This window comes from Emydura macquarii, unplaced genomic scaffold, assembly GCF_026122565.2.
Source record: "Emydura macquarii macquarii isolate MOO-44397 ecotype Brisbane River unplaced genomic scaffold, CSIRO-AGI_Emac_v2 contig_3530, whole genome shotgun sequence".
Classification (NCBI taxonomy): domain Eukaryota; kingdom Metazoa; phylum Chordata; order Testudines; family Chelidae; genus Emydura; species Emydura macquarii.
In genome coordinates this window covers 8691319-8718544 of record NW_027133667.1, presented here as the reverse complement: position 1 = coordinate 8718544, position 27226 = coordinate 8691319, and the positions used below count along the sequence as shown (strand labels likewise).

The window sequence follows — 27226 nt, the reverse complement described above, 5'->3', positions numbered from 1 at the left end:
TCTATGCTGGTGAAAGCCCACTCTTGCTAGTCTAGCTGTGTCTATGCCGGGGGCTTTTTGCCCCACAGTCAGATCAGTCAGGGATCACACCTCTTAACACCCTTGAGCAACGTAGCTATGCTGGCGGAAGTGTGGACCTGCCGGAATCTCTGTAACCTATTTACGGCCAAGGTATTGACTTGTTAAATAATAACAGGGCACTTTTCCATCTGAGGGGCTCAAAGGTCAATATCACTAGCCCCATTTTACGGATGGGGAAACAGGCACCGACTGGAAAAGTGATGCTGCAGAGGACGGCCAGTAAGTCCAGCAGCAGAGCTGGAACTAGACCCCAGGCCTCCTGAGGCTGCGCCTCAGCCACTAGCCAATAATGCGAAAAGCTGCCACCACCATGCAGCATGACCCCCAGCTGTGCAGAGTCTACTGGACCCACAGGCTACATTTATTACTGCCTCTATTTCCCAGCGTTGTTGATTCTTACTACAGACTCCCACCGCTGTAGGGCTGGTTTTGGTACCGGGCTGGCGAGGGCTGTGTGACAAGGGGGTGTGTGCAATCAAAAGCAGCAGGGCTGGGAGGTAGTGTCCAGGATCCATGTCACAGGGCTAACCTCATTGTTATGACTGGGAGTATTGTGGTCACAGGGCCAAGGAGCAGCCAGGGACATGGTGGGAGGGATGAGAGGCAATGGCAGCTCAGGCCAGGGGCATGGGGGGGGAGAACTGGGTGAATAATGGATTTTTCAGTTCTCTGGCAATTCTGGAAAATTGGGGGGAGAGGGGCAGGGTTTGGGGTCGAATCAAAAACAATTTTAAAAAAAATTCTTGGCGAATCTAAACAAAAAATAATTTGGGTTTGAGCTAAATATTTTGACCTGCCCGAAATGAAACGCTTCGTTTTGATTTTGAGCTTTTTAAAAATTATTTTTACTTCTAAAAATAAAGTTAAAGGAGATTTCTATCCAACGTCCTTTGGAAGCAAAAAATTCAAACTGTGTCATTGCGATTCTTCTTCTTCTTTAAACTGAAACAACCGGGCAAAATCGACACAAATTTGCAAAATGTTTGTGAGGCTAAGCCTGTGTTTTTAGATGAAAAAAGTGTTGGTCGAAAAATTTTGCCTAGCTGTAGTATGGAGCATTGGCTGGACAGGCAGGGCAGAGACTGTCCTGGCCTGTCCCACATCCCAGCCCTACACCCAGGCCATGGAGGGAATTCTAGCTCTCCATGGCCCTTTGTTTTCTGTCGTTACTCAGGTTCCTGGACCCAGAAGCCCAGGCCCAGGAGCAAGTGTGCTTTCCCCTCCACCGCTCTCTCCTGCACTTCACAGGCAGCATTTCACACAACCTGGGCTCCGTGCCAGCAGAGCCCTACCAAATTGCTGCTGCCTCTTTCATTTGTGCATCCCTCTCGCTGCACACGCAGAAGCTGACGCGCCTTTAAAAATAACTCGGACGCATTTGCAGCTCGAAGGAACTGGAGCTTCTCACAGAGGATGAACTCAACCTTGCTCCAACGCCAGCGCAAGAAGAAGCAAAGCCCTGCAGACACATACGCACGTGCACGAAGAGTGCTGTTGGGATGCAACCCCTTCTCTGCTCCCCCCAACAGTATGTCAGTGCCTGACTGGCATCTCCTTCTCCATGGCTGGGCTGAGGGGTGTAAGCAGCAGCAGGGCCTCCCTGGATTTTTCCTCTCTGGTTTCCGCCCCATGAATATTTATCTCAGCAGCAGCATCTCAGTGAGCGGGAGAGGAGGTGGGAGAAGTAGTGCGGGGCCAGGAGCAGAGTGGCTCCTGATGGCGGCAGAAGATGCCTCCGAGAGTTTATCAGGCAGTCACATTGCACAGCCATGCAAATCGCTGCTTCTGCCTCACGTTCTGTTTTAGCGACTAAGGATGCTGGCAGGAGAATTGAAGGAGCTTTTTCAGCTCCAAATCATTCAGTTTAGCTGGCCCCTGCCTGAACTGGCTGGCTATGGCTAAAGGCCTGCCCAGCCTGGCCTGAGAAGGGAGGGGTCAAAGTCCCCAGAAGGCTGATGGCTGTAGTGTAGCCATTTGCACAACCACCCCACATGTGAAAAGCCTCTGGTGGACAGAACCCTATTTGCTCCTAGGCCTTCTGGGAAGATTTGCAGAAATAGCTCCCCACTGCTACCATCATTTATGCTCCAGCCACGAGGGAGTGCAAAGGGGATTAAGTTGATCTGTGACTGCTAGCAGGAAATACCACCAAAGGCTGGTGATGGGACCCTAGTTGGGGAGGGCTCTGAGTTACTACAGGGAATTTTTTCCCAGGTGTCTGGCTGGTGGGTCTTGCCCACATGCTCAGGGTCTAACTGATCACCATATCTGGGGTCAGGAAGGAATTTTCCCTCAGCTCAGATTGACAGAGACCCAGGTGATTTATTCGCCTTCCTCTGCAGCGTGGGGCACAGGTCACTTGCGGGTTGCACCTAGTGTAAATGGTGGATGCTCTGTAACTTGAAGTCTTTAAATCATGATTTGAGGACTTCAGGAACTCAGCCAGAGGTAATGGAGGAGGTAACTCAGCCAGAGGTTACAGGAGTGGGTTGGCCAGGTTCTGTGTCCTGCCATGTGCAGGAGGTCAGACTAGATAAGCATGATGGTCCTTTCTGGCTTTAAAGGCTATAAAAACTATCTTTATCATCCCCTCCCCCCCATCCCCACCACTGAGCCTAGTGTAAGTTAGCTGGACCAGGAAATGGGGGTGTACAGAGTTTGACGAATCGACAGCTCAGATTGGACATCACAACAATTTGTAAATCTTTGAAGTGGGTTTATCCTCAGCGGGGTGGGAATTCTTTAGGTTGGTGCAAAAGCTATGGCAAGAATCCATGGGCGGGAGGTGAGAAAGGAGAAGTTTGCTAACCATGAGTGCTATTAGACCGGGGAACAGTTTCCCAAGGAAAGTGGTTGAAGCCCAATTACTTATTTAAAACTAAATTGGACACTTTACAAACACACGTAAGGAATAATCCTCCCTTGGCTGGGGCTGGAAAAGGTATGTGTGGGATGAGCACTACGCACTCTAACCGGCTCCTTATGTCTCTAATTTCAGCCTATGAAATCCTCTTCACCTCATGAAAGAGGCGGCGGGCTTTCCATGTGTGTCCCTGGCCTGTACTCAGGGGTTAAAAGGATAATTGCCCTCTGCCCGTAGTGAAGGTTGGGAGGAAATCCTCTCTCTTTGCCTGTTGTGGTGTCTCTATGGCTCCCGTCACCAGAGTATTGGAGCATGTCAAAAAATGGAACCAGCAAGAACAGTTGCTCTTTGTTGCTTTCTTCCCAGGAAAGGAGAAATAGGAGAAACAGCTCGGTTTGTTTTAGAAATGTACTTGTGTGTGTGCATGTGACAGAGAGAGAGAAGACATGTTCGTCACTATGTCTGTGCCCTGCCTGGACCTCGGTGAGGAGATTAGGGTTTATAATCTGAGATTTGCATTTTAAAACAAAGCTGCTTTTGAGCGCTGCATAGAAAACCTCCGTGCTGATGTTCTCCCTGGCGCACAGTGGCTTCTTAGCAGTGCCGGATGACAGTGCCAGTGATGTTCCCAGTAACAGCGAGAGCAGTGCGCCAGCGTCGCTGCCCTGGCAGTGCATTAGCAGAGGTGTCCTGGCAGTGGCAGACTGGCACTGATGGAGGCCGTGCAGCAGTGACGATGTTCAGACAGTAACAGCCCAGCTTTGACCAGCCCGGTTAGAGTAGCACAACTGGAGCAGATCAGCGGTGTGTGAGCAGTCACATTGCAACAGTGACAATGATGTGCTCACAGGGAAAGCAGCGTCTTCGTAGCAGCAGCATACGCGCCATTCGCACGTACACGTGATGTTCACAGGCAAGCAGCGCTGAATATGTAGTTTTGCTCATACCCTAACTGCTATGTCGGTGCTCTTCGCGGCTTGCCCCCTACGAGCTGAATATGTGCTCTTCACAGCATGCCTTAACAGCTATGGGTAGGGTTCGCAGCTCACACCCCAGCACCAAGGGACGGGGACGTCACAGCTCCTACCCCAGCTCCTGTGTACGTGGGATTCACCTTGACAGATGAGTATGCAAGGTTCACACTCACACCCTGCCAGACATGTATGTTTGGTACATAGCATACCCCCTAAGTGCCAGATGTGGGTAGCCACAGGTCACGCTGTACCAGATGTGTATATTTAGTACATAGCACGCACCCTGAGTAAGTGCCGGATATGGGCAGCCACAGCTCACATTGAAACAGCTGATGCATCGACTGATGGATTATACTGAGGTAGTTCATTAAGAATAATACCCTCAATACCTCCCTATTTTAGTGCATTCTGAGTATATTTCGGATTGAATGGGCCCTCCAGCCCCTTGAGAGGTAAATGACACATTCATTCTCTTCCCTCCTTGTCACAGGGAGGCCATAGCCATTTAACACTGAAACAAAAACCAACTTTTGAGTAATGCTAAAAGGCCTTGCTGAAGCCTATCGAATAGACAGGAATGTCACCCCTATGGCCGGGACGTAGCATGGCATCACTGTGGAATCCGTAGTTACCCACAATGGAACTTCGTTAGTTTGGGACAAAACTGTAGGGTTTGGGCTGTGTTATCACCAGGATTACTGGGAGCCCTTAAATCAAGGCACTGAGACTTGACAATGAGGTCCCTAACCAAGAGCATTTTTTCCATCATGCCGGCACTGTCTGGCCATGTACGCAGTCCTCTTCCAGCCTGCACCAAGCTCAGTGTGAAACCTGCAATGGATTTCCTGGGGCGCATAGTTTCCATTTTGTTTGCTCCAAAGTCCTGGTTTGGAAGGCAGAGGGAGCTCCTTGCCAGGACCTTACAAAAAGTTCAGGCAAAAATAGACAATCAGAGGTGGTGCCGTTGCTATACCACCTCTGTCACTGGCAGAATGTCACTGCCACAGCGCCTCCGTCGTTGCTACGCTGCCTCTGTCACGGCTAGGACACCAGTGACGGAATAGTGTTGTAGCTATTACAACACCCGTCTGTCGCTGCTCGAAAGTCACTGTTGTCCTGTGAGAACGACGCCACTGAGGTTTTCTGTGCAGAGCTCAAAAACAGCTTTTTTTTTTTTTAAACACGAATCTTGGTTGTAACCCCTAATTTCCTCATAGATGCTATCCTCTCCCAGCAACTGACTTGTTCAGACCCACCTCTGCAGTCTTTGATTGGCCAGGTCTGCTGTCTTGGGCAACCGAACCTTTTAAGCTTTACCATGGTGCCTGGCTGTCGCAGGGGATGGAAGTCTCTCAGTAGTGGGTGCTCTTAAAAGACGTGACTGTTTCAAGTGCTTTTTGAAAAGGAAGTAATGTCACTATAGCGTTCACAGGGCCTTGGCGTGTCACCGTTGATCTTGATGGAGTTACTCCTGATTTGCACGGCTGCCAGTGAGATCAGAATCAGGGCCATACTCTCAGCCTTCTGCTGATCTACGCCAAAGAACAGATATGTGGGGCTATCAGAGCTCCACAGACAGGAATTGTTCCTGAGGGCCAAATTCTACCCACCTCAAAAAACTCCTGCAGCGTCATTGACATAATAAGCTTTCATGGGTGTCACAGCTGGCAGAATTTGCCTTGGAGAGATAATTGTATCTTCCTTTATTCAGAATTTTTCACCGTGTACATAACAAACCAGTATGAAATGTTAAAGCACTGCTATTTTTAACTGGCATCTCTAATCCATTTCCCTCTGCTAATTATTATGCCAGCACTTGTTACTTGGGCAAGTTGACAGATGGCCTGGGTTTTCTCTCTGAACAATCTATTTATTAAGGGCTCTTGGCCCTGCTTTGTTTTCTTTTGCATGTTTCCTTCCTGGCCACATGTCTGAAGCTGCAGGGTGAGTTGTCCTTTTCACTGTGCCTGCCAGAGGATGGATTTCTGTGAGCAGGGTCAGATGGGTGAGTTTCACATCCAGGCTTGTCTCCTTATGGAAAGGAATATCATTTTTCCAGAATCATATGGTCCTTAGTAGGGCAAAAACCAAGAAAAGGGGATGAAGCAGCAGCAGCAATGTTTGAGATGAAAAGTACATTGCCTAATGCAGGAGCCCATGGGCCCCATCCTCAGCTCTTGTAAATCTGACACAGCTCCATTGGCTTCAGAGCTATGCCAGTTTACAATATCTGAGGATCTGGCCCTAAGAAAGATTTACTGATACCATGCACCTAGTTCTGATCTTGCTTACAATGGTATAAATCAGATGGCTCAGCTGAAATCAGTGGAGTTACACCAGTGTAAAACCAGTATACATGAAAGGCGACAAGCCCAGGATATTTATTAAGCTTGATTCTCCTCTTGCTGATGGCGGTGTAAATCAGCCTTAACTCCACTGGAGTCTATGACGTTACACCAGTGTAAATCATGTAAGTAAGAGGAAATTGAAGCCCATTAAATGGAGAAAATCCCTCCTGTGGCGATGCACTGTTTTAATGATTCAGGACCTGTAAAAGGTTAAGGCGCCAAAAGGTATATTCACTCAGCTGTGCTGCACATTCAAGATGTTTTATTGTACACATTGACAAATGACTGACCAGCTCCTCAGCTGGTGCAATGTGTTGTTTGTTGGTCTGTTAAAGTCAATGAACCTGAAAAACAAGAAGAGCAAATTCTGCATCCTGACCAAATCCTCAGCTGTTGTGAATTGGCGCAGCTGGATTGACTCTATTGAGGCTTGAGTCCCAGATGTGCAGCATGGCCAACTCGCCCCTGGTGATGGAACCTTGCACTTCCTGGCTCTGTTATTTTTAACATTACATTAACACTCTGTTTTGAATTATGTTTCCTGGATGGGGTTTTGGTGGTTTGTTTATAAGATCAAAATTCTTTGGGCTTGATAATGTTGGCACGGAAATGGTCCTAAGTGGACTGTGATGTTCCTAACCCAGTGTGAGTTTTGGACTGAGGTTGGGAATGAGTTCTTACCTTGGCTAGTGCTGCTGTTAGTTTTCTGCAAGCCAACACTGTCAGGGCAGCAGCACACTTGCTTTCATTGTGATGGCTGTATCCTCAGAAAGGAAAATGGGGAAAACTTTTTAAAATGAAGAGTTTAGAAGTTGCAGAATGCTGTAGAATGCAGCAAAAATCGTGGAGAGCCCCTAAAATTGCAGGATCTGGGGTTTGTTTCGTTTTCCACATTCTTGTGCTTTCCTACTTGTTTGAATATTAGGCAGTTTTTTGGCGGACTCTGTTGTGTGTCTTTCACTCAGATGTTTACAATCTACACTAAACCAAATCGTCCCAGCAGCAGTTCTTATCCTGCCAGAGCCTTTTGGCCTGGCCAGAAAAAAGAGGCACAAAATCAGAGAATGGTCAGAACTTCATTAGGCTCTGTTTAAATCTTAGCAGATACCCATCGAGCATGCTCAATAGTAAATTCTGATCATGTTTTGTTACCCCACTTCCTCACCTCACTGAGTATTATGAGCCTGTTATATTTCAAGTTTCAGGCTTCAGCTGTTTTGGCTGTAGCCCTGTACAAAAATCAGTGATTACATTTATTATTATTATTAGTTATTTACATTGGGAAAATATTTTCCCCACTTGCCTATAATTCAAAATTATTTTGCTCAAACTTTTTTTTTTTTAATTGACTTTCCAGAAGAGTGCAAGTTTGGTAATTTCCTCCCTCCCCCTAGAGAGTATTTCACAAAGTTATAAACATAAGAATATAGGATTAGAATGGAAACTGTTTTGTGTTTCTTCATGTTTTGGAACGCAGCCATTGGCTACATGGATATTTTTTTTCAACGTCATTTGAACACATCAGGGCCTTGCAGTGAGCGGAAAAGAATGAGGCGAAAGGTCTTGTGTTCTCAAACCAACAAACTGCACGCACCAGCCCGCTATGTGCGTAGGTATAAGCGCCTAGGCAGTGTGCAAGGATACAAACATCTCATCGGTGTGGATATAGGGAGAGCCACTCGGGCAGTGTGGATATTCACTACTCGCCAACTCCTGAGGGGTGCAGAGCACATGCTGTGACATTGCTACTCCCACTTGGTGTCAGCAAGTCTGACTGTGTAGTGCGAAGGACCTGAAGTCATCTCCCACTGAAGTCAGTGGCATTTGAGAATGCTCTGTGCAGTGTCTTGTAGGTGGTGCTCACCATCTTGCAGGATTTGGCCCAGTGGGAATTTCAGCCGCTTAGTCGCTTTCAGGACGACTTGGCAAAATGAACTGATGTGGGTCTGGAGGTGCATGCAGAATTAATTAATTGGTGCTTGCATTTTTTGGGAGGTGCTGGATGCCCCTGAACAATCAGGAAGTGCCTTAGGCAGTTAGTGTAATTTTATCACCAAATGTTGGCCGCTATGATCTATCCAATGCCCACCATGCTTCACTCATCAGCCATGATTTCAGGACTTCAGTAACTCAGCCAGAGGTTAAGGGCCTATTACAGGATTGCGGGGGGTGAGGTTCTGTGGCCTGCATGAGCAGGAGGTCATGATGGTCCCTTCTGACCTGAAAGTCTATGAGTCCTGCTGGACTGAAGCTACTTATCCAAGAGAGCTATTGAGAAAGCAAAGGACTGGAACCACAGGGAATGGAATATTTTAAATCCTGTTAAATCTTTCACAGCAAGTGGCAGGTGAGTTCTTCTGTTATCATGTCTCTTGTTATTTCAGGGATGTTAAGAGTCCCATCAGCCAAGCGGTACATGGAAACTTCTGTATTGTGAATGTACAGAAGTATGGCTGGGAAGCCCCCTGGGCACTAACGAGTTCCCATGGGAGTGAGAGCTATTCCTGTCACTGATGCTGGGTGGGGCTTGGTTTGTCAGACTGTCTTTTCCCACCGAGTTTGAAGCTTTGTCAGCTGAAGATTTGAGATGAAGAGTTGAAAGATACTGAGAAAAAAAGACCAGCATAGCAGTAAAGGGTAGAAAAGTGTGAATTGTATATCAATATGAGTCTCTCTCTCTACCTCTAACTCTAATCTATCTCAGAATGCCCATCTACTGTCGTATCTACAGTCCTGGTCCTTTAAATTTCCTCTTTTCTGCAGAGCAAATGTGGGGAGAGCGGGGGGGTGTATTTTTATTTTTATTTTTATTTTTTTCGGGAGCTCAGTGTTATTCATTGGCTTTTCCCTCCTGCAGAACTAGAGGTTTAAAAGATAAGGTCTGTTGGTGTAGGAATTTACCACAGCTGAATGACTGATGGGTGTTAGCAGCCGTTGCAGTGTGCTATTCTGTCAAACCGTAACGCTATAGTACAGTGTTGCATGAAATAATGTCACACATGGAATCTAGCATCAATATTTTCAAAGAGCTGCATAAAAACTGAGTCTCACTATTGTCCTGAATGACTCACATTAGCTGGAATAATCTGCTGACTTGAATGGGAGTAAGTTGGTACCTAAATCCTGCAAGATGAATGAAAATTAAAAGGTAAATGTTTAAGGGAAAAGAAAGGCCAAAAAAAAAAGGGCAAATGGGGGCCTACTGAGAGAGAGGAGGTGCTACCACAATGGTCTGTGTTAAGAAACAGTGGGATATACCTAGCTGTATTTCTGGCCTGAGGTTGGGGGGTGGGTCTGTTAACCAGATCATTTGCATTGTCACTAGACCCCTTAAGGGAGCTGCAGTGTACAGAGATGTGGGTGTACAGATTTATATGGACAGTCCAGACACTAGGTCAGAGGCTGGTCCCAGTTACACCAGTTGCTCTGTTGACTGCAGTAGAGTTGCTTTGGATTCACACCTGTGTAACTGAGATCAGAGTCCAGTCCACAAGCCAGGGGCCCACTTCTGCAGCTCTCACTCCTGAGCAGTCCACTTGACTTCAGTGAGTCCCACTGGCACTACCAAAGACTAGCAGGATCTGGGCCACGGACTGTTGTTGTGACTTTATAACAAGGCTGTATCCCGGGGCCGTTTGCGAGGGTGTGGTACTTGCATCTCCAAGGCAATACAGAGCCTGATTCTATTCTCACTTGCACCAGCGTAATTCAATGGATTTTTAGCAGAGTAACTCTGGCTTAACATTGGTGTTGTTATTGAGGGGAACTGGGCCCATAGTAGCCTTCTAGGGGAGAGCACGCCTGCAATTGACCAGGCACAATCCTTTCACAGAGGGACTATAGTCAGTATCTGCTTGATGAAGTCCACTGACAATAGAATGGGACAGGATAGGTTTTGTTCCTTGGGCCCCTCCCGTTAGTGGAGTAAGAGCTGCACAGCTGTGTAGCTTTCCTGGGACCCAAACCTCAGCCCTCTCTGGGCTGGGCTGCAGTGGGAAATTACAGCGGCATAGCTGCGTCTCTCAGAGGTGTGAACGATCTATCCCCTGAGAGATGTAGCTATGCTCATCTAGCCCCTGCCCCTGTAGACAGTGCTAGGTTGATGGAAGAATCCTTTCATTGCCTTAGCTGCTGCCTCTTGGGGAGGTGGATTACCTATGCTGCCGGGAGAACCTACAGGCGCAGGGTGTGTCTACACTGATGCACTTTTGGTCTTTGGATGAATGTTTCTCCCCAGAAAAACCATGAACGGAGAGGAGTTCAGAGGCGCCAACTCTGTGGCGTTCGTTGAGGGGGCCGCAAACTATAGCCCCGGGTTTAAGCACTTGCTTAACTTTAAGCACAGTCTTCACGTTTCTAACCGATTAACATGTTTCAAAATTTCCTGTGAAAATTGATTGGTATCTTTTGACCAGCTCTAATGAGTGTTATATAATCTATACACGTAGCTAGCCTGGGGTATGTGCCTTTTAGCATGTAAGCTCTTCAGGCAGGGATTGATTCTGTGTATGTACAGCGCCTGGCACGACAAGGCCAGCCTTTGGGCATCACAATAGTTAATCATAATGAATTTATGTGCGTCAAAGCAGGGTGGGAGTAGCATGTGAGCGTATCGCATACAATCTTTTTTTATTGCTTTCCTCTTTACAGTCATTTGTGTGATGTAAACATCAGGCAGAAAGATCTTCTCCAGATAAGCTCCTGTTTAAGGACATCATCGAAAGTGAATTAGCGTGGGATGGGCTGATATGCATCAATATCTCCAGATAACATATATTTGCTGCACATGAACGTGAACGTGACCCTCCGAGTCCTTCTCTGTCTTTGTCTTAAGCTGAAAGGGGATTTTTATCTGCACAAGCTCTCTGCCAGGGGTCTGGATGTGTGTGGAATGCTTTGTAGTCAGCAAAGGATTTGCACCATGTAGAAAGCTTTTTCATCAGGTGCAATCGAAACCTCCTGGCATGGGTTAGAATTTATTCCATAAGGATATGGGGGTGCTCCATGCATCCATCAGGGATAGGGTGACCAGATGTTCCAATCTGATAGGGACAGTCCTGATATTCAGAACTTTGTCTAATACAGGTGCCTGTTACTCGTCACCCTATCTTGATTTTTCACACTTGCTATCTGGTCACCCTAATCAGGGAAGAGATCTCAGTCTGTGTGTACCTGTTTTTCTACATGCATGATGAGGTCTGTTCTCCCATGGCCGTGCAGAGTTTTACATAGGACCGTTTCACTGACATTAGTGTTATGCTTTCATATAAATATGCGTGTATATATGTTTGGCATAGGAAGAGCAGTGTTCCCTTTTACACCTCCTATCCAAATATTAACCAGATTTGTGTATGCTTAGCTTCAGAGATGTGATGAGACCACAGCACAGGTGCAATGTTCGGGCATTGTATGATTGCATGTGCAGTGTGTTTGGTTTTGTACAGCATATATTTATTTGTATGTTCAGTATATGCACACATACAGTATTTGCAATGTGTCCTTGCATGTACAACCTGTTTGCTGTGAGTCTTTTATGTACAGTAGAGTCGAACCTCAGAGTTACCAACACCTCAGGAATGGAGGATGTTCGCAACTCTGAAATGTTCGCAACTCTGAACATTCTGGTTGTCCTTTCAAAAGTTTACAACTGACCATTGATTTAATACAGCTTTGCAACTTGACTATGCAGAAGAAAAATCCTGCTTTTAAGCCTCTTAATTAAAATGAAACCAGCACAGAAACAGTTTCCTTCCATTGTCAAATCTTTTTTTAAAAACTTTCCCTTTATTTTGTTAGTAGTTTATGTTTAACACAGTACTGTAACTGTCTCTGCTGCCTGAGCGGGTACTTCCAGTTCCAAATGACGTGTGTGGCTGACTGGTCAGTTCGTAACTCTGAGGTCCTACTGTATGTGCCTATGTCCATGTGCATGAGTTTATCTATAGCCTGCATGTACACAATACGTGTTTGCAAATGCAGCATGTGAACACATTTGCTGTGTGCACACATTTGCACGCTGTTTGCATGTGTGCGCAAGCCTCCTCCCCCAAAGGTGACTAAGTACCCCGATGAATTCCCACCAGCTCTGCAGTGGTCCAGTGGAATGAGAGGGAGGCTCTGCATTCCTGTCCACTCTACCACACCATGGGGGCAAACTTGTAATGAATTGGCTTCTCTCTGATGAGAACCATTTCTTCCTAGCTGCCGTTGGGCCTGATCCTCAGAGAGACTGAGCACCGTCAGCTCCTGTTAACATCAATGGGAGCTGAAGCTGCTCAGCCCCTCTCCAAATCAGGTCCACTGTATCTCGCCCATCCAACCCGCGCGCACAAAGGGGCCTCAGGACACAATGAATTGACTGAGGCAAAGAAGACATGAATGCATAAGTGACATATCTCAATATAATTTCTAAAACTCTATGAATTGAACAGATAAAATACTTCTGATCTATTTTTGTTACAAAATATTAGCCATTTGGATTCTCTGCTAGGTGTGACCACACCACTGTTCCCAAAGGAAGCTGCTCAGAAGGATATTTACAGCAGGAAAGAGATACAGACAGACAGGTGCTCTCAAAAGCCTACACATAGGTAACATTTGGTTTTGCTTTTTTTTTTTTTTTTAAAAGAAACATTCAGATGGGGTGTGCCGAGTGGTGGAAGAATGAGACCCGGACGTCATAAAAGCTGCTATCCCAGGCATGGCTGTTGAATACCTGTTAGGAGAAAAATGGGCTAGAGCCGTAAAAGAATTACAAATAGACCCCAAGCAATGCTTTTGACAGCCCTGGGCTCCTGCCCTAGCACGGGCAGCTAGAGCAGCATAAGCTGACTCAGCCAAGACATCTGATTTGCATTCCCCATTTCAAAGCAGAGATTCTCCCAAGCAGCAGCTCGTGGCATCCAGGATTGGATTTGGTTTAAGAAGCCCCCAAAACATCACAATAATTCCAGCTTGAGCCTTCTAAAAAAATCCTCAAGTATTGCAGAGCAATAGCCCTCAAACACTGCAGAAAGTTGTCAAGTTTTTCAATAAGGGGATTTTTGAATCAGTTCGATTCCATTTGCTGACCAATCACATAAAGGGTAACAATGAACGCTCTGGAATTCCTTCTGGGATATATGAAAATCCATATTAAAAAATACTGCAGAAGCCAACAGCCATGGCCCAAAGTACTGTAGTAACTCTCTTGTATCTGTTGGGCCTGATTCTCCTCACTCTATCTCTGAAAGCAGTGTTGCCCTGGGGTAAACACCAAAGTCACTGGAGTTGCTACTAATTTAAAGAGGTGTATGCGAAGAATCAGGACCACAGAGCCATATTATGGGCTGATGTAAAGCTACAGAGTTCCTTACACTTTACTTAACTCAGAGGAGGTTTTTACTCCTTGTGTGTTGGACCATTACTGTACAATACTGTGTTTGTTTAATGTGTGATGATCAGAATGCAGCAGCAAGTCGCCACTTCAGTTTGGTTTATCTGATGTCTGCAGCAGGTTCCAACCTGATCTCACAATCCAAAAATCCCCTGCCAGTGTCACAGTCAGAAAAACCATTGTGTGTGGGTTGGTGATTTTCTTTGGGCCATGTTTCTCACAGCAAGGGGTGGATTGTTGTTTGCTTTACACCAGACCTTTTGCTAAAATGCTTGTTCAATCTCTCTAACAGCACCCTACCAGTGATCAGGTTATGTGCAGAGATGTCTACTTGCAGAATTATAAATGTACTGAGTGCATGCGTGTGTGTATGCCCAGCCGTGGGTGGGGAGTAATGCGGGACGGGAGTACAATAGGCCAGATGGCGTGTATACACATTTTAAAGTGCTTGTAACTCTCTTAGACGAACCCAAAGGAAAATCAGCAAAGGGTCTCTGGTCACAGTCCCAGAGGGCTCAGCTACACAGTAGATTTTTAGAGCAACCCCTTCTGCTAAAGGAAAATCCTGGAATAACCCAAATAACCCTTTCCAATTAATCTTTACGGAAAGAGGCTGCAGGTCCAGCCGCCCAGAAGACAGCAGTGGCAGACCACATGGTATGTGATTTGCTACATTTGCTTCCCTGACCAAATCTTCATGCTGGAAGCAATCTTTGGTAGGTCAGGGAAGTGGAGCTCCCTGACCATTGCACCCTTCACCTCGTCTATTGGTAATCCTAGCACTACTGTTAGCTTGCTTCTGGGTTCCCTGTAACTTCAAGTCTTTAAATCACGATTTGAAGATTTCTGCAACTCAGCCAGAGATGACAGGCCTATTGCAGGCCTGGGTGGGTGAGGGTCTGTGGCCTGTGAGGTGATGGTCCCTTCTGGCCTTAAAGTCTATGCACCGAGGAGTCTCTTATCCAGTGTTAAGGGGACGGGGACTCAGGAAAGCTTCCTGCTTGTTATGTCATCTTAACTTCACCCATCAATTATTAATAATGCAAATCTCCCTTCTAGGAACTTCACATTGTTATAAATATTTTATCTAAAACAATTATTTCATCAAATACTTTAAGGTTTCTGTTGTCACTTTGTGTTAAATGTCAAGTAAACTCTACTTTATTTATTTAAAAACACACACACACACACCTTCATGGGCTTAATGAACGCTGGGAAAAATCAGCCTTCCTTCAAGGATGACAGAACAAGCCTTGAGAAGGAAGAAAAGTGCCAGGGAGGCTTAGAGGCTGTCACCTCCACATCAGCGGTGGGGAAAAATAAAATGTCACTCAGCTGGCAAATTCCACCTGTAGCATTTCCCAGCAAGCGAAGGCCCGGTCAAATGAGATCCTGACTAGCACTAGGAGGGAAGGGCTCAACTAAGCCTCCCTGCAAAGTCAGACGGCCTGCTAGCCAGTTGGCATTTCAGATCCCGTTGGGGGAGCGGAGAACTGGAAGTCAGGCCATGTAACGTGGAGTGCAAATTGTGCGAGGTGCTGAACTGGAGGGAAAGAGCCTTTTTATGGGTCTAATCCCATAAGGTGCTGAGCAACCTCGACTCCCACTGGCTGCAGTGGCAGCTCAGCGCTGTGTAGGAGCAGGCCTTGAAGCTGGTCCCACAAAAGCTAAGGGGCAGTTTCTCAGGGGCGCGAGCTTTCTAATCCTGGGCCCTTACCAGCTGCCCCCGGCTTGCCCCCAACCTGGGGGGGCTCATCCTTAGCAGCCTCTGTGTGGTGCCTGCTTGTTTCCTTGTGATCTGTATTTGGCATTACGTATGAAAGCAGAGGCTTTATGGCCTGCTTCAGATGGAAAAACAAACCAAGAAAGAAGCCTCAACATGGCTGTGTATGCAGGGCAGTCTCTGAAACGAGGGGGGGGGGTGTTCCAAATGCGGGGGAGAGGGACAGAGAGACTCAAGTGCTGGGCTTGTTACCAGGCTTTTTTGCCTATCCTAGGCACTGCCCTGGGTACCCCAGCCAAATACAAAGTGTCTCCCCCTCCCCCCCAACCCTTGGCTGGGAGTCAGGCTTGCATCCCAGAGAGTGTTTCCTTCATGACCCTAATCCAGAAGCTTCTTCATCTCATTCAAACTCTGGCTGAGCATGAGTCCTTCAAACTGAGATCACAGCAGAGCCCACTGACATGGGAAAGGATGCGGGACCGCCCGACGTGCAGCGCCGGGCAGATCCCAGCCTTCGCTGCTGCGAATTGCCCCACTGACGTCAATGGGACGTGAATACAGGCTGTACAGGCCAGGAAAGGTGAGGCTTGCAGTCAACTGGGGTAAAAGCCGCCCTGTATCTGACTCGACACGACCTTCTCTGATGAATTGAGCATTGTTCTCCACAACCCCCCTCCCCGCCGACACTAAAACTGCTGCGTCACCAGCCAGCACCCGACGCCCGTGTCTGAATTTCACGTGGAGAGGAAAATCGTCTCTTGCATTTTTTTTTTTTTAAATCTAAAATAAGGCCCTAAACCGTGTTCTGCCCTATTTTCAAATTCTAAAGTTGCTCTGCTTAAACCTTGCAGGGAGATAAGAACGAGCAAAACCAAAGCCTTTAAGCTAATTAATACCTGCTCCTCCCCAATTCATGGAGATTTTTTTTCTAAAAATACAGCCCTAGCCCATTTTAATGCCGGCTTCCTGCACGTCAGTGCCGCAGATAAGTGAGAGCAGCTGAGCTGTCATCTCCTCCCGCTGGAGCGTCTCTTCTCCCCACGTGGAAGGTTGGCTTGGTGGGGAGGGAAGCTGGGAGGGCCTAGCATCCCTGCGTGTGCAAGGGATGGGAATGTGAGGACAGGGCCACATTCCCAACAGGGAGATCTAAGCGGGGGCAACAGAATATCCAAGCAAAAGGCCATGTTTAAAACAGGGCTCCCGGGGGGCCATCAGGAGGGTGACCTCCAAACAGCTCTTTCTGTGCAACACTGAAAGGAAAGGACGGAGGGAAGGAATTGTCCATCCCACGAGGTGAACTTAACATTTGGCTTTTTCTCAAGAGCACAAACTCCGGTGGGAAGGAAACACAAAATCAGCTGGGAGAGAAAGTGGGCGTTATGATGAGGAAGGGGGGAACATATTCCTTTGTGCCAGAAAAGCCCACCCTGTGTATGTGCGCGTATGCATTCACACGCGCCAGGGGTCCAGACAGTACTAGCTCTTTGGGAAAGTAGCCACCCCAGGAAGGTTGTGGAGTCTAATCTCTCCCCTCTGCTCCGCCAGAACAGTTTGGCGTTTCCTTTCCTCGGCATGCGGTGAGCACACGCTACCATACAGGTGTATTTACATGTGATGAGTTCTGCCGGGTCTCAGCAGCGCTCTCGTAGTATAGTGTCTCAATTTAACAACAGAAAGAGTTTTGGTGGTCAAAGTGAGGCCATCATTGCGTTCTACCGCTGCCTAGGACAGTCTCTCTTTCTCCTGCTCGCTCTCTCTTGGAACTGGCTGCTGGGAAAGGAGAAGATACCAAAGGGTGGTGAGGAGGAAGCATGTGATGAGTCTCACAAATTCTCAGCTCCAGCTTAGCACGTAGCAGTGGCGGCGGCAGCAGTGTTGGGGACAGCAGCTCCTTCCCTCCCCACCCGTGATCTACCCAGTGTCGGTGCCCTGAACGGTGAGTCTGTTCCTGTCAGAGCGTGGCGAAGATTCATGTGATAAAATCTGTGGCAGGGAAAAGGTGAGGTGGAGGAGAGGGTGGAGAGGAGAAAGAAGGGCTGAAATAGCAAACTGAAGACACAGAGCAAACAAAGCAGAGAACCAGCAAGCTTGCTGGGAGCAGGGTGGCAAAGAACTATGGTGGGGCCCATGGGGGAGGCGTGAGTTGGAGTGAAAGGTGGATGGCTCATCACAATTGCCATCATCTCAGGGGAGATGGGGCGGACTTAGGTCTGTTCAGGTTTTTTTTTTTTCCTTCTCTTTTACTAAAAAATAAATCCCAAACTAGATCTCTTTGTAGACAGAAAGGGTCCCAGGGAAAATCTGTGCTGTGGGGTGGTGCTGGTGGGGTGGCTACACTAGACTGAGTGAGCCACTGGAATACCTACGCCTATGAAGCAGTGAGCTGGGGGGGCAGTACTGGTGTGGGTGGTTGTAGGGTGGCGGCGGAGGCGGAAGTGGGGGCTGATGGATGATTTTCACTGGGGTCCCTTGGAGCCCGCTGCCTGCACTGCGCAAGGGGGTAGAGCTGCAGGAATCGGAGGAGACGTAGCGGGTCAGAGTCTGGTTGAGGGCCGGCTCCATACGAGCGAGGCACGGCTTGTCCAAGACAATGACTTTGACAATCTGCTGGCACTGTACAAGTGTCCCTGCCGAGGCGGGATATGAGGATACCAATGCTGTCTCCAGCCTCTCTCGTGGCATGTTAGGACGCGTGCTGGCCTGCATTCCACTCTCGGGCCCCAGGACGGAGTTGTGCTGGTACGTTTGAAGCCTGTTGTGAATTGACACCTAGTTTAGAAACAGTCAAAGAAGCATTAAATGTTACAAGACTTTTTCCCATCTGCTACTCCTGGCTACCCTGAGCCCCACAATCTCTCACTCGCAGAGACCATAACCCACCCCAAGCCCGATCTCCTGTCGCATCTCCCTCCCACCCGCAACAGCTACCTCCCCTGCCCCATCCCTGCTAGAACTAAGGTGCCTTGTTGTCTCCCTCACATTAAAGGCAGGGTCGGCCTCGCCAAATGCAATGCAAACTTTGATTATCCAAACCTCCTGCGACGGCGTGTGAATGAGTTCTGATAGTGGAGGGTTCTGAGAATTCTCATTGTAATGAATTGACCTTGGAGGCCGTGTCTTTGCTCCAGGCAGAAGGGCGCGTGGGTTGGTTAGCAGAGTTTCAGATAATCAAGGTTGTACGGTTCTGCAAAATTACATTGGCAGAGGCTCAGAGCAAGACTCGAGCCCGTCCCAGCACCCCATCTCCCTGAGCGGGAAGGGGCACAACATGACTTGCCAAACTGTTTACAAAGGAAAAAAGCAGAAATCTGACATATTCCAGCAAACTGCGGTTCCCGCTGATCCGTTTGATGGTTTGTAAGTGAAAGGAAATGAGTTAAAAAAAAAAAATTACCCATCTAGCTGGTACAATGATAAAAGAAAGTCATGATGAAATGGCAGCAGATTAGATAATCTCGGAGAAAATGGAGATGCTCTTCAGCTGAGGCAAATTACTGGGCGATCAGAAGGAAGAGGGAAAAGGAAGAGAGGCTTTGGAGCTCTCCATGGACCTGATGAGAGTCACCCGTGTATGGGCATCCACTGATTTCAGAGTGAAAATGGAGAGGGAGCCCAAATGTCATGGCGCTCCCTAAGGGCCCAGGGATCTGCAGGGCAATGGGCCAGCTCCCAGAAGTGGGTGGCTGCAGGGCAAGAGGGAGTGAGTAGGATTCCCCGGGAGGACTGGGTGATGGCAGAGCTCTCCCTGCCCAAGGGTGTCTGCCGGGTGGTGGAGATCCCCAGGGACTGAGTGGTGGGGAGGACACAAGACTCCCTCACGGGGGTGGACTGATAGCACAGCTCCCTCTGCCAATGGCTGGCTGGAGGTAGCAAAGCTCCCCCCCGGGGAAATGGGGGGTAGCTGGGCTCCGCCAGGGCATAGAGTGGCTGAGTGGAAATGAGACTGCCTCCAGAACTGGGTCACTTGAGGGTGACAGAATTCCGACCCAGGAAAAAGTGTCTGCAGGTCGATGGTGCTTCCACCTGAGAACAGGTGTGTGGGGGATGGTGGAGCTGCCCTGCTGCAATGTATGGCTGCCGGCTGCTGGCACTACCCACTGGGAACCAGTGTCTACAAGGAATGGAGTTCTCGTTGGGACTGGCAAGCTTCAGGGTAACTGAGCTGCCCTCGGGAACAGGTATCTTTGAGGTGATGGAGCCTCCCCTAGGAAAGAACGTCTGCAGGACATGATGACGAGTGGCACCAGACCTCAATGAGGCAATGGGAAACATCATTCCCAGTGGAAACTGGAAGCTGAGGAGTGAAAGGACTCTCCCTCAGGAAATGGACATCTGCAGGGAAATGGAGAGGTCTGCAGAGAAATGCAGCTTCCTTTTCCCTCCAAGAGAACTGATAACTGCAGGGGGGTGGAGTACCCTATGGCAAGAGGTATCTGCAGGGGGATAGAGCTGCCCTGGGAAAGGCCAAGTTCAGACAACTAAGACATTTGGTGACAGAGCTATGCTGGGAGAATAGACATCTGGGAGGCAACAGAGCTCTCTGGATAGGAAGGCAAATCTGCTAGGAGCTGAAGGTCCCTGCAGAAATATGTGCAAACAGGACAAAGGAGTTCCCAGCATAGGAAGGCGAAGCTTTGGGGCCAGTTTTGCAGGGAAGCTTATTGCAGGTGAGTTTGCACTGGTGACTGCATGGCGTTAGCAATGTCAGTGGCCTGTCAAGGCAGTCTTTAGCTGAGTTCTTAGTCTTCCTTTAAGTAGCAGCGTGGGTTAGTCTATGGCATTTGGGAGCTTGGTCCATGAAGGATGTTGCAATTATAAAAACGGATTGAAAATGCTTTGAAGTTTAGTTTGGATTTGAAAGTTGTATTACCCGTCCTAGCAGTAACTTTTAATTGTATCTCTGGAAATTGGTAAAATTGTCAGTCTGGCTGGGGAGGCATTGATTAAAACCTGAGAAAAGAAACAACAGAGAATGTGAGAAGAGCTGAAGTGAGAGAGAATTACTTACCTCAGCTGCTCTGTGCGCTACTTACCTCCACTGTGCTATCTGAGACCTTCTCCCCCAACTCCTTCTTGCCTTTGAAATAAAACAGACCTGTCAGTGATGAGACCGATACCTCATGACACAGCCTGAGGATGTGGTAGCTCAGGGGACTGGTGAGGGGCTACAGAGCCTCTCGGCTGCTGGTTCAACCTCAGCCCACATTGATGGCCACTGATTGTTGTTACCATGTGATGATAACTTAGGGGTGTAGCTGAAATGAGCTGCTGATCCCAGCTCGCTTTCTTGTGGCCTGGTACCCAAATCACTGCTGTATCTGGCGTTAATTGGCAGTCCTGGCAGAGAATGAATGAACACAAAGCCTGTGTACCTAGAGGTGGTGGAGGAGGCAGGTTGGTAGGAGGGTGTGAGAAGGGCTTACAGTGCAATTGCCCATGCTGTGTCCATTCTGGGGATAAACAGAGGACTTTGGTCGGTCGCCTTTCCCCATCAGTGGGTTCTCTATGGCTATTCTGTAATTGGGGTGGCCATCAAAGAGGCTTTTAAAGAATTTTCTGTGGTACCTGCTGAGCACTTCTGCCCAGCTCACTTCCACTCTTTGCCAAGGGCCCAGCCCTTACTCACGGGGCTGAGCGAGCGTGCACTCCCACTGGAGTCAGTGCAAATACTTGTGTGAGGGTCTGGGTGACAGCTGCGCCGCCAGCCCCCAAAGGAGAGTCACCTCTAACCTGTCGGAGATGGTTGCTTGGACTGCGGTTCCGTCTGAGCCCCATTGGTCTTTAACGTAAGAGTCTTTGCCCCCTGCTGCTTCTCCAGTTCCCCTGAGAGTCAGAAGGATACAAGTGAATGGGGAGAGACAGGGAGCAGAGTGAAGGTGAGACAAAGAAACGGAAGAGAAAGCCAGCCAGAAGAGCAGATGTACAAACAGGAAGAGACAGAGAGGCAAAGGAAGACAGGAGAGAAACAGGAATTAGCGATGCTGTGTATGCGTCTGCACATAAACACCCACGCTGGGACAGACTCTGACACCCACATTCACAGTGAGTAGCGCCTTACTCCATGAGCCATACCGTTGACTCCAATGGGAATATTCATCCATTCATAGATTATAAAGCCAGCAGAGACCCTCCTGATCTAATCTGACCTGAAGAGCACAGGCCATCGAATTTCACCCAGCAAAACACAGACGGAGGAGAAGTGACTGGCCCAAGGTCACCAGCAAACTGGGAACAGAACCCAGCTCACTTAACTCCCAGTCCAGTACCTGCCTGCTGGGCCATGCTGCTGCTCATGGAGTAAAATGATGCAACATGATGAAGGTTATCAGAACGTGTTGTTTATACCAGTTCATATATACAGAATCTTCCCAGGTACTCACAGATCATTTCTGCATATGAACATACATAGGGACAATCACATACATATTCCAACATGCACCCCCCACGGAAGGGATCTTCAGCCCCCCCACACACATGGACATACATACAGTATGACTGCATGGAGTCTGGATCACGCTGGAAGCCTTACATTCAATTCGTATCTGTTCTAGCTCCATCACCTCTGCTATTGACTCTTTTAGATCTTCCACAAATTTCTGCATTTCCTCTGAACCCAGAGCACAGAAGTGCAGTACCTGTTTCTTGTCTGAGCCCGAAACTGGAGTTACCAGGGTGACGCCATGGGGGTAATCTGAGAACAAGACATGTAAACACATTGACAGAATGAAAAGCCGAGACCTAACAGCACCAGCCCTCGCTTGAGATGTGGCTGCATCATTTCCACTGCAGCACAACATTCAAGAAGCTCTTGCACTGATGGAAGGACGCAGTGCACCATCGGACTATATCACAGTGCAGCATCTGGGAACCTGCACTGTTCAGGTCACAGATCCTATGCTGTCCTATAGTGTAGGAGCTGTGATTGTACAGGTGATTGTCTGAAAGTGCAGCAGAGGACCTGTCACCTGCAGCACCAAACCACAACTGTCACACCTTCTTTGCAGTTACAGACTGTACTATATAACTGGTCACCACCACATGATTGCATCTCCTCTGCTAGATTACAGCACAGCAAAAGGGAACTTTGCACAATACCGTGCAAGCACAAATACTGCAGTACAAGGCAGAGGTCAGCAACCTCCAGCAATGACACACCACTGCAATAATTCCACTAAATACCAGCACAGCGTGCAGGACGCTCCAGCACTGAGAATAACAACTGTAATGCTTCTGATATGCGCCATGTGTTCTGGAAACTTTCAGAACCGATATGACTGTAGGGCCCTTGGTTTGAATAGGAGAAAAGGATTTACATTCAGGCAACAAATCTGTCTTTCACCCAGCAGGGGACAGAACAAATCCTGGCACCACTGAAGTCAACTGCAAAACTGCCACTGACTACCGTGGGGCCAGGAATTCACTCTAGGTCCCTGTCTAAGCCAGCAGGAGGCCTGGCAGAGAAGGAGACATGGTTATACATGGGTCATAGACTGCTCTCTGTCCAAGCCAGCAATGGGCACCACCTAGATTGGGAGGTGATTCCACTGTGCAGGGAGAACTGCGGGAAACAGGACCCAAGGAGACATATGCCATTCATCTGGTTTTAAACTGGCCAATCCTATTTTTGGTTGGTTTGTCCCCCATCTGGGACTGAGACAAAACTGGACGTGGTTTTGTCCAGTACTGGACAAGGGATGCCATTTTGACGAGCACGCCGCTCTGCCTCTGCTGGTGTGAGCTTGCAGTCTTGCACTCCTGCATGGTGTGTGTGAGATCATGCTGGCCAGGGTGGGGTCACGCCACTCCTGTCTGGTGTTCTGGGAATGTGTGAGTGGCCACCCTAACCCAGAGAGACTCATTTCCTTCCCACCCAGCAGAAGGCATAGCAGGAAACGTGACAGACGAGAGGCAAAGGGAGTAAAAAAAAAAGCAGAGAGAGTTGACGGCCAGTGTTCTGAGAACTAAGTGGATGCAGGGAGGAATCAGCCAGAGACTCCAGCCAGTAGGGACAGCTGCAGAAGCAGTCAAAGCAAGAACCTTCAGACATTGAGAATTTTCTAGTTTTACCTGGACTTTCTCTGCCCTGTGCTGAGTAGCTGTTTGTGCCAACCCTACCGCTCCCTCAAGGTCTCTTCGCCTCAGTTTCACTCTGCATCTGCCCCACTTGCCCTCTTCTTCTCTGTCCCCATCAACCTCCCTTCCTTTTTCCATTTAGCTGATCCTCCGCCTGACTAAATCCACCCAAATGAATAAATAATGGTGGCACAGACGTGCCCTTTTCCACCATCCCACTGTTCGCTCCGCTTGTGTGGTATATCCCTTCCCCCACTCTCTGTCCGTCTTGTCTATTTAGATTGTAAGTTCTTTGGGGCAGGGACTGTCTGCTCCATGTTTGCCCAGCCTAGCATGATGAGGACTCACTCTTGGTTGGTCCTTAGGCACTACCATAGCAAACATATTAATAATAACAACCCTACTAAACTCTAACCCCAGCTCTGACAGCCACACCCCTCGGTGCCATTCACCTCTCAGCCTCAACCATCCTAGCTGTACAATGGGGATGTAAGTCAAAGTGCCCGTATCAGTCTCGCAGGGGTGTTGTGGGGGTGAAACAGCCAGTCTGCAGAGAGCGCTGAGGATGGAAAGGGCTCTGCCCAGGCTAAGTATTATTAGCAGCTCCCTTCTCCATGGCGTACTCCGCACATGCGTCCATAAGTACCCACCAGTAACAGCAGCAGCTTGTGCAAAGACTGCCATCTCATCCTGCTCTGAACCCTGCCCCTTCAGTTCCACTGAGCGTTTCTGGCACGCCTCCTCCACAGAACCAGCCTAAAGAATGATAAATAATGGCTCCATGCCCAGACCATCAAGGTCAAGCTGACAAGGTTTGGCCCCGTGCCGCGCTTTTGTGGGTGCCGTTCCAACAGCCCTGTTTTGTGTCTCATCGCCTCTGGTGCGATGGGAGGAGGCGTAGTGCTTGAACAACAGTGGTGTGGAAGGCAGAGCTGGAGGCGTGATACCTGTGGGGAGGGGGGGGGGGGGACCCTTGCTAAGAGTGCGCTCCAACTGGTACTGTCTCCATCTGGTGCTGGCTATGTGCGTGGCCCTGGCCATATCACCAGTTCAGCCGGCTGCACCCCCTTCTGCCGCAGAGTGAGCCATTCCCCTCTTGTGCTCAGGGATAGAGGGTAGGAGCAACTTCTCCCCAACCCACTCTCCCCATGCAGTAATAATTCCGCCCTCAGTTTGGGCAACATGCGCAAATCCTCACTGCTGGAAACCTTTCCAGCCAAAGCCTCTTTGGTGCTGCAGGGACCTCCCCTCCAGGCCCCCCTGCCAATCCCCTCCAGTGTGCCAGTCCAGAGCAGACTTACATTCATTCTCAAAGAGATGGAACTGCATCCCCAGCAGGCCAACTGACTTGCAAAATGTGTAGGTTGAGGAGCTTTTCTTCTTGGGGCAAAGCTTGAGGATCTGTCAAAGAGAGAAATACATCAGCAGCTAAGGGCACTGGAAAGAATGAGGCAAGAACCATGCACAATGCTTAGAGTGCACTCCAGAAAAGCTCTGTTAACACAGCATCAGAGTGACTAATGGTAACCGATGGGCTTTTTGTCTAGCGATTTCCCTGTCATACCGCGCTGCATGCTGCACTTACAACAATCCTTCACAATTTCTAAAGAGACAAAGCCCTGGATCCTACAGCTCTCGCTCCTTAGACGTTGTCTCTTTGACACTCTCCCACTTGCAACTTTGCAAGCAAACCTACATTCACTCCAGCCCTTGTGGGCCAGAGTTTGCCATTTAAGGCACAGGCTAGCATTGAGGGTGTCATAGACAACATGCCTTCCAGAACGCCCGGGGGGCAAGGTAAGTGTACGCATGCTGCACTGCCTCTTAGAAGAGGGTAGCACATTCTCTCTCCTGCACATCTGCCCATTGCCTTGCATATCCTCCCTGCCCCAGGAGACACTAGCAGGGAGCAGTCCCTAAACTCAAGCGCCTGCGTGGTGACCGTACAAGGAGCCTTTCCCCCTTATGTACAGATGCAAGGCACAGGCACAGCCTGAGCCAATATTGGAATAACCCTCTTCCCAATCCACCTTCAAATTACTCCTTCAAATTCATGTCTTACCATTAGTTTTCTAGTGCTGAACTTTTTTCCCACACTGTCTGCTCCCAATCTTGCTCCTGACTGTTCAGTGTTTGCCTGATGTCTGCCTAAATTAAGATTGCAAGCTCCCGGGGGACAGGGGATGTGTTTTTAAACTGCCATGGACATCTGTGTACAGAATCTACACTGAACGCGGCAGTGGGTTGGCAGTGTCCATTAGGAAGGATTTAGACAGCAGGGGAGCTCTGCCTGCCACTGCACTGACCGATAAAGAACTGACCTTCACTGAGAGGTGACAAGAATGGAGTTACTGTGGAAAGTAGTGACCTTGCTTTGCTTGTTCAAGATTGTTGTGGGACACAGAACCATCATGGGACATGGCTTTTTGAAGGGGTGCCTTTGGGTGCCATTGCCTTGCTATTTTACCAGGGGGGAGGCCATGGCCTCTTCTTATGATGTGAGACTGGGGGGATGACATGGCCTAGTTCTGCCGGCAGCCTGTATCCCTTCCTGCTCTACCGTTTGGGCAGTATGCCTCTCTGGATGCAGAAGCTCCTTTAACATCAGAACAGCCATGCTGAGTCAGACCAATGGCCCATCTAGCCCGTATCCTGTCTCACATCAGTGGCCAGTGCCAAGTGCTTCAGAGGGAATAAACACCTCAGGGCAATTATCGAGTGATCCATCTCCTGTTGTCCAGTCCCAGCTTCTGGTAATCAAAGGTTTAAGGACACCCAGAACTTGGGGTTGCATCTCTGAGCACCGTGGCTAATAGGCCTTCATGGACCTGTCCTCCATCAAGTTATCCAGTTCGTTTTTGAACCCAGTTATACTTTTGCCCTTCACAACATCCCCAGAAAAGCTTGCTCTTGCTCTGCTCCTTCTTTGGCATCGCTCTCATGCCTAAAATCCCAGAGCACACTCACCACTAGCAGGTCGTTGAAGAGGAACACTTCCCTCTGGTGAGAAGCCTGCTTCTGCACTTTGTTCACATCCGTCACCTCGTAAAGGCGGCTGCAGCAGACCAGCCGGCGATGGGGCACAGACAGAACCTACAAGGACCAAGAGAGAGAAATTAAGTGGGGAAATGTCCTCATCGCCCACCCCCACTCCCAAACGATTCTGCGTCACCTGCCGCTCAAACCCTCATGTGGCCTTAGAGCAGTAGCATGGACCAGCTCTGCCCACCTGGATCCTTCGCTTCACCATCACTTTGCCCGCTTGCTATAGCAAGAAACTGGCCAGCGCCCTTTAACTCTGAGGAACCCGATGGAGTGGCGGGGCAGGCAGTAACTGGAATCCCTCCTGTTATTATTGAATCGTATCGCCACACATCTAGCTTGCAGGGATTGTGTGGGTGGCTGCTTACCCTCTTCAGCATCCCGCGATCACCCCAGCTGCGGGTGTGTAACTTTCTGGCCCTCTGGAGATTATTTCACACAGTTCAGGTTAATAGTGTGGTTTTGCATTACTCATCAATCTCTGCCAAGGAAACCATTGGGGTTCTCTTAACTCTTGCACGCCTCAAGGAGCTCATTAGAGAGCTGGCCGAGATCGCTTTCTATCAGACTTTTACTTTTGTTTCCTGGGTCCTCACAAAACCTGAGAGAGCCTGAAGCATTGCAGAGCTGTCTTTGAGCTGTCAGCAGGCAGGGCCTGTGATAAGGCTCTTGGCCAGAGGATTAGTGCAGCAGCTAAGCCAAATTCTGGCTAAAGAGCGCCAAAACAATTACGAAGGAATGAGATTG

The 27226-nt window shown here is 48.7% G+C and overlaps 1 protein-coding gene across 1 annotated transcript in view; it reads right to left on the bottom strand.

Moving 5' to 3' along the window:
• Positions 1-20239: 20239 nt before the first annotated feature.
• The window catches only part of IQSEC3 (IQ motif and Sec7 domain ArfGEF 3), a 31021-nt gene continuing 24034 nt past the window's right edge, over positions 20240-27226 (bottom strand). Inside the window, exons 7-12 of the mRNA XM_067536241.1 lie at positions 26405-26530; positions 24739-24838; positions 21894-22055; positions 21095-21187; positions 20398-20441; positions 20240-20314 (exon numbers count right to left, since the gene is read on the bottom strand). Of these exons, the coding sequence (XP_067392342.1) occupies positions 20240-20314; positions 20398-20441; positions 21095-21187; positions 21894-22055; positions 24739-24838; positions 26405-26530 (600 nt within the window). The remainder of the gene's footprint in view (positions 20315-20397; positions 20442-21094; positions 21188-21893; positions 22056-24738; positions 24839-26404; positions 26531-27226) is intronic.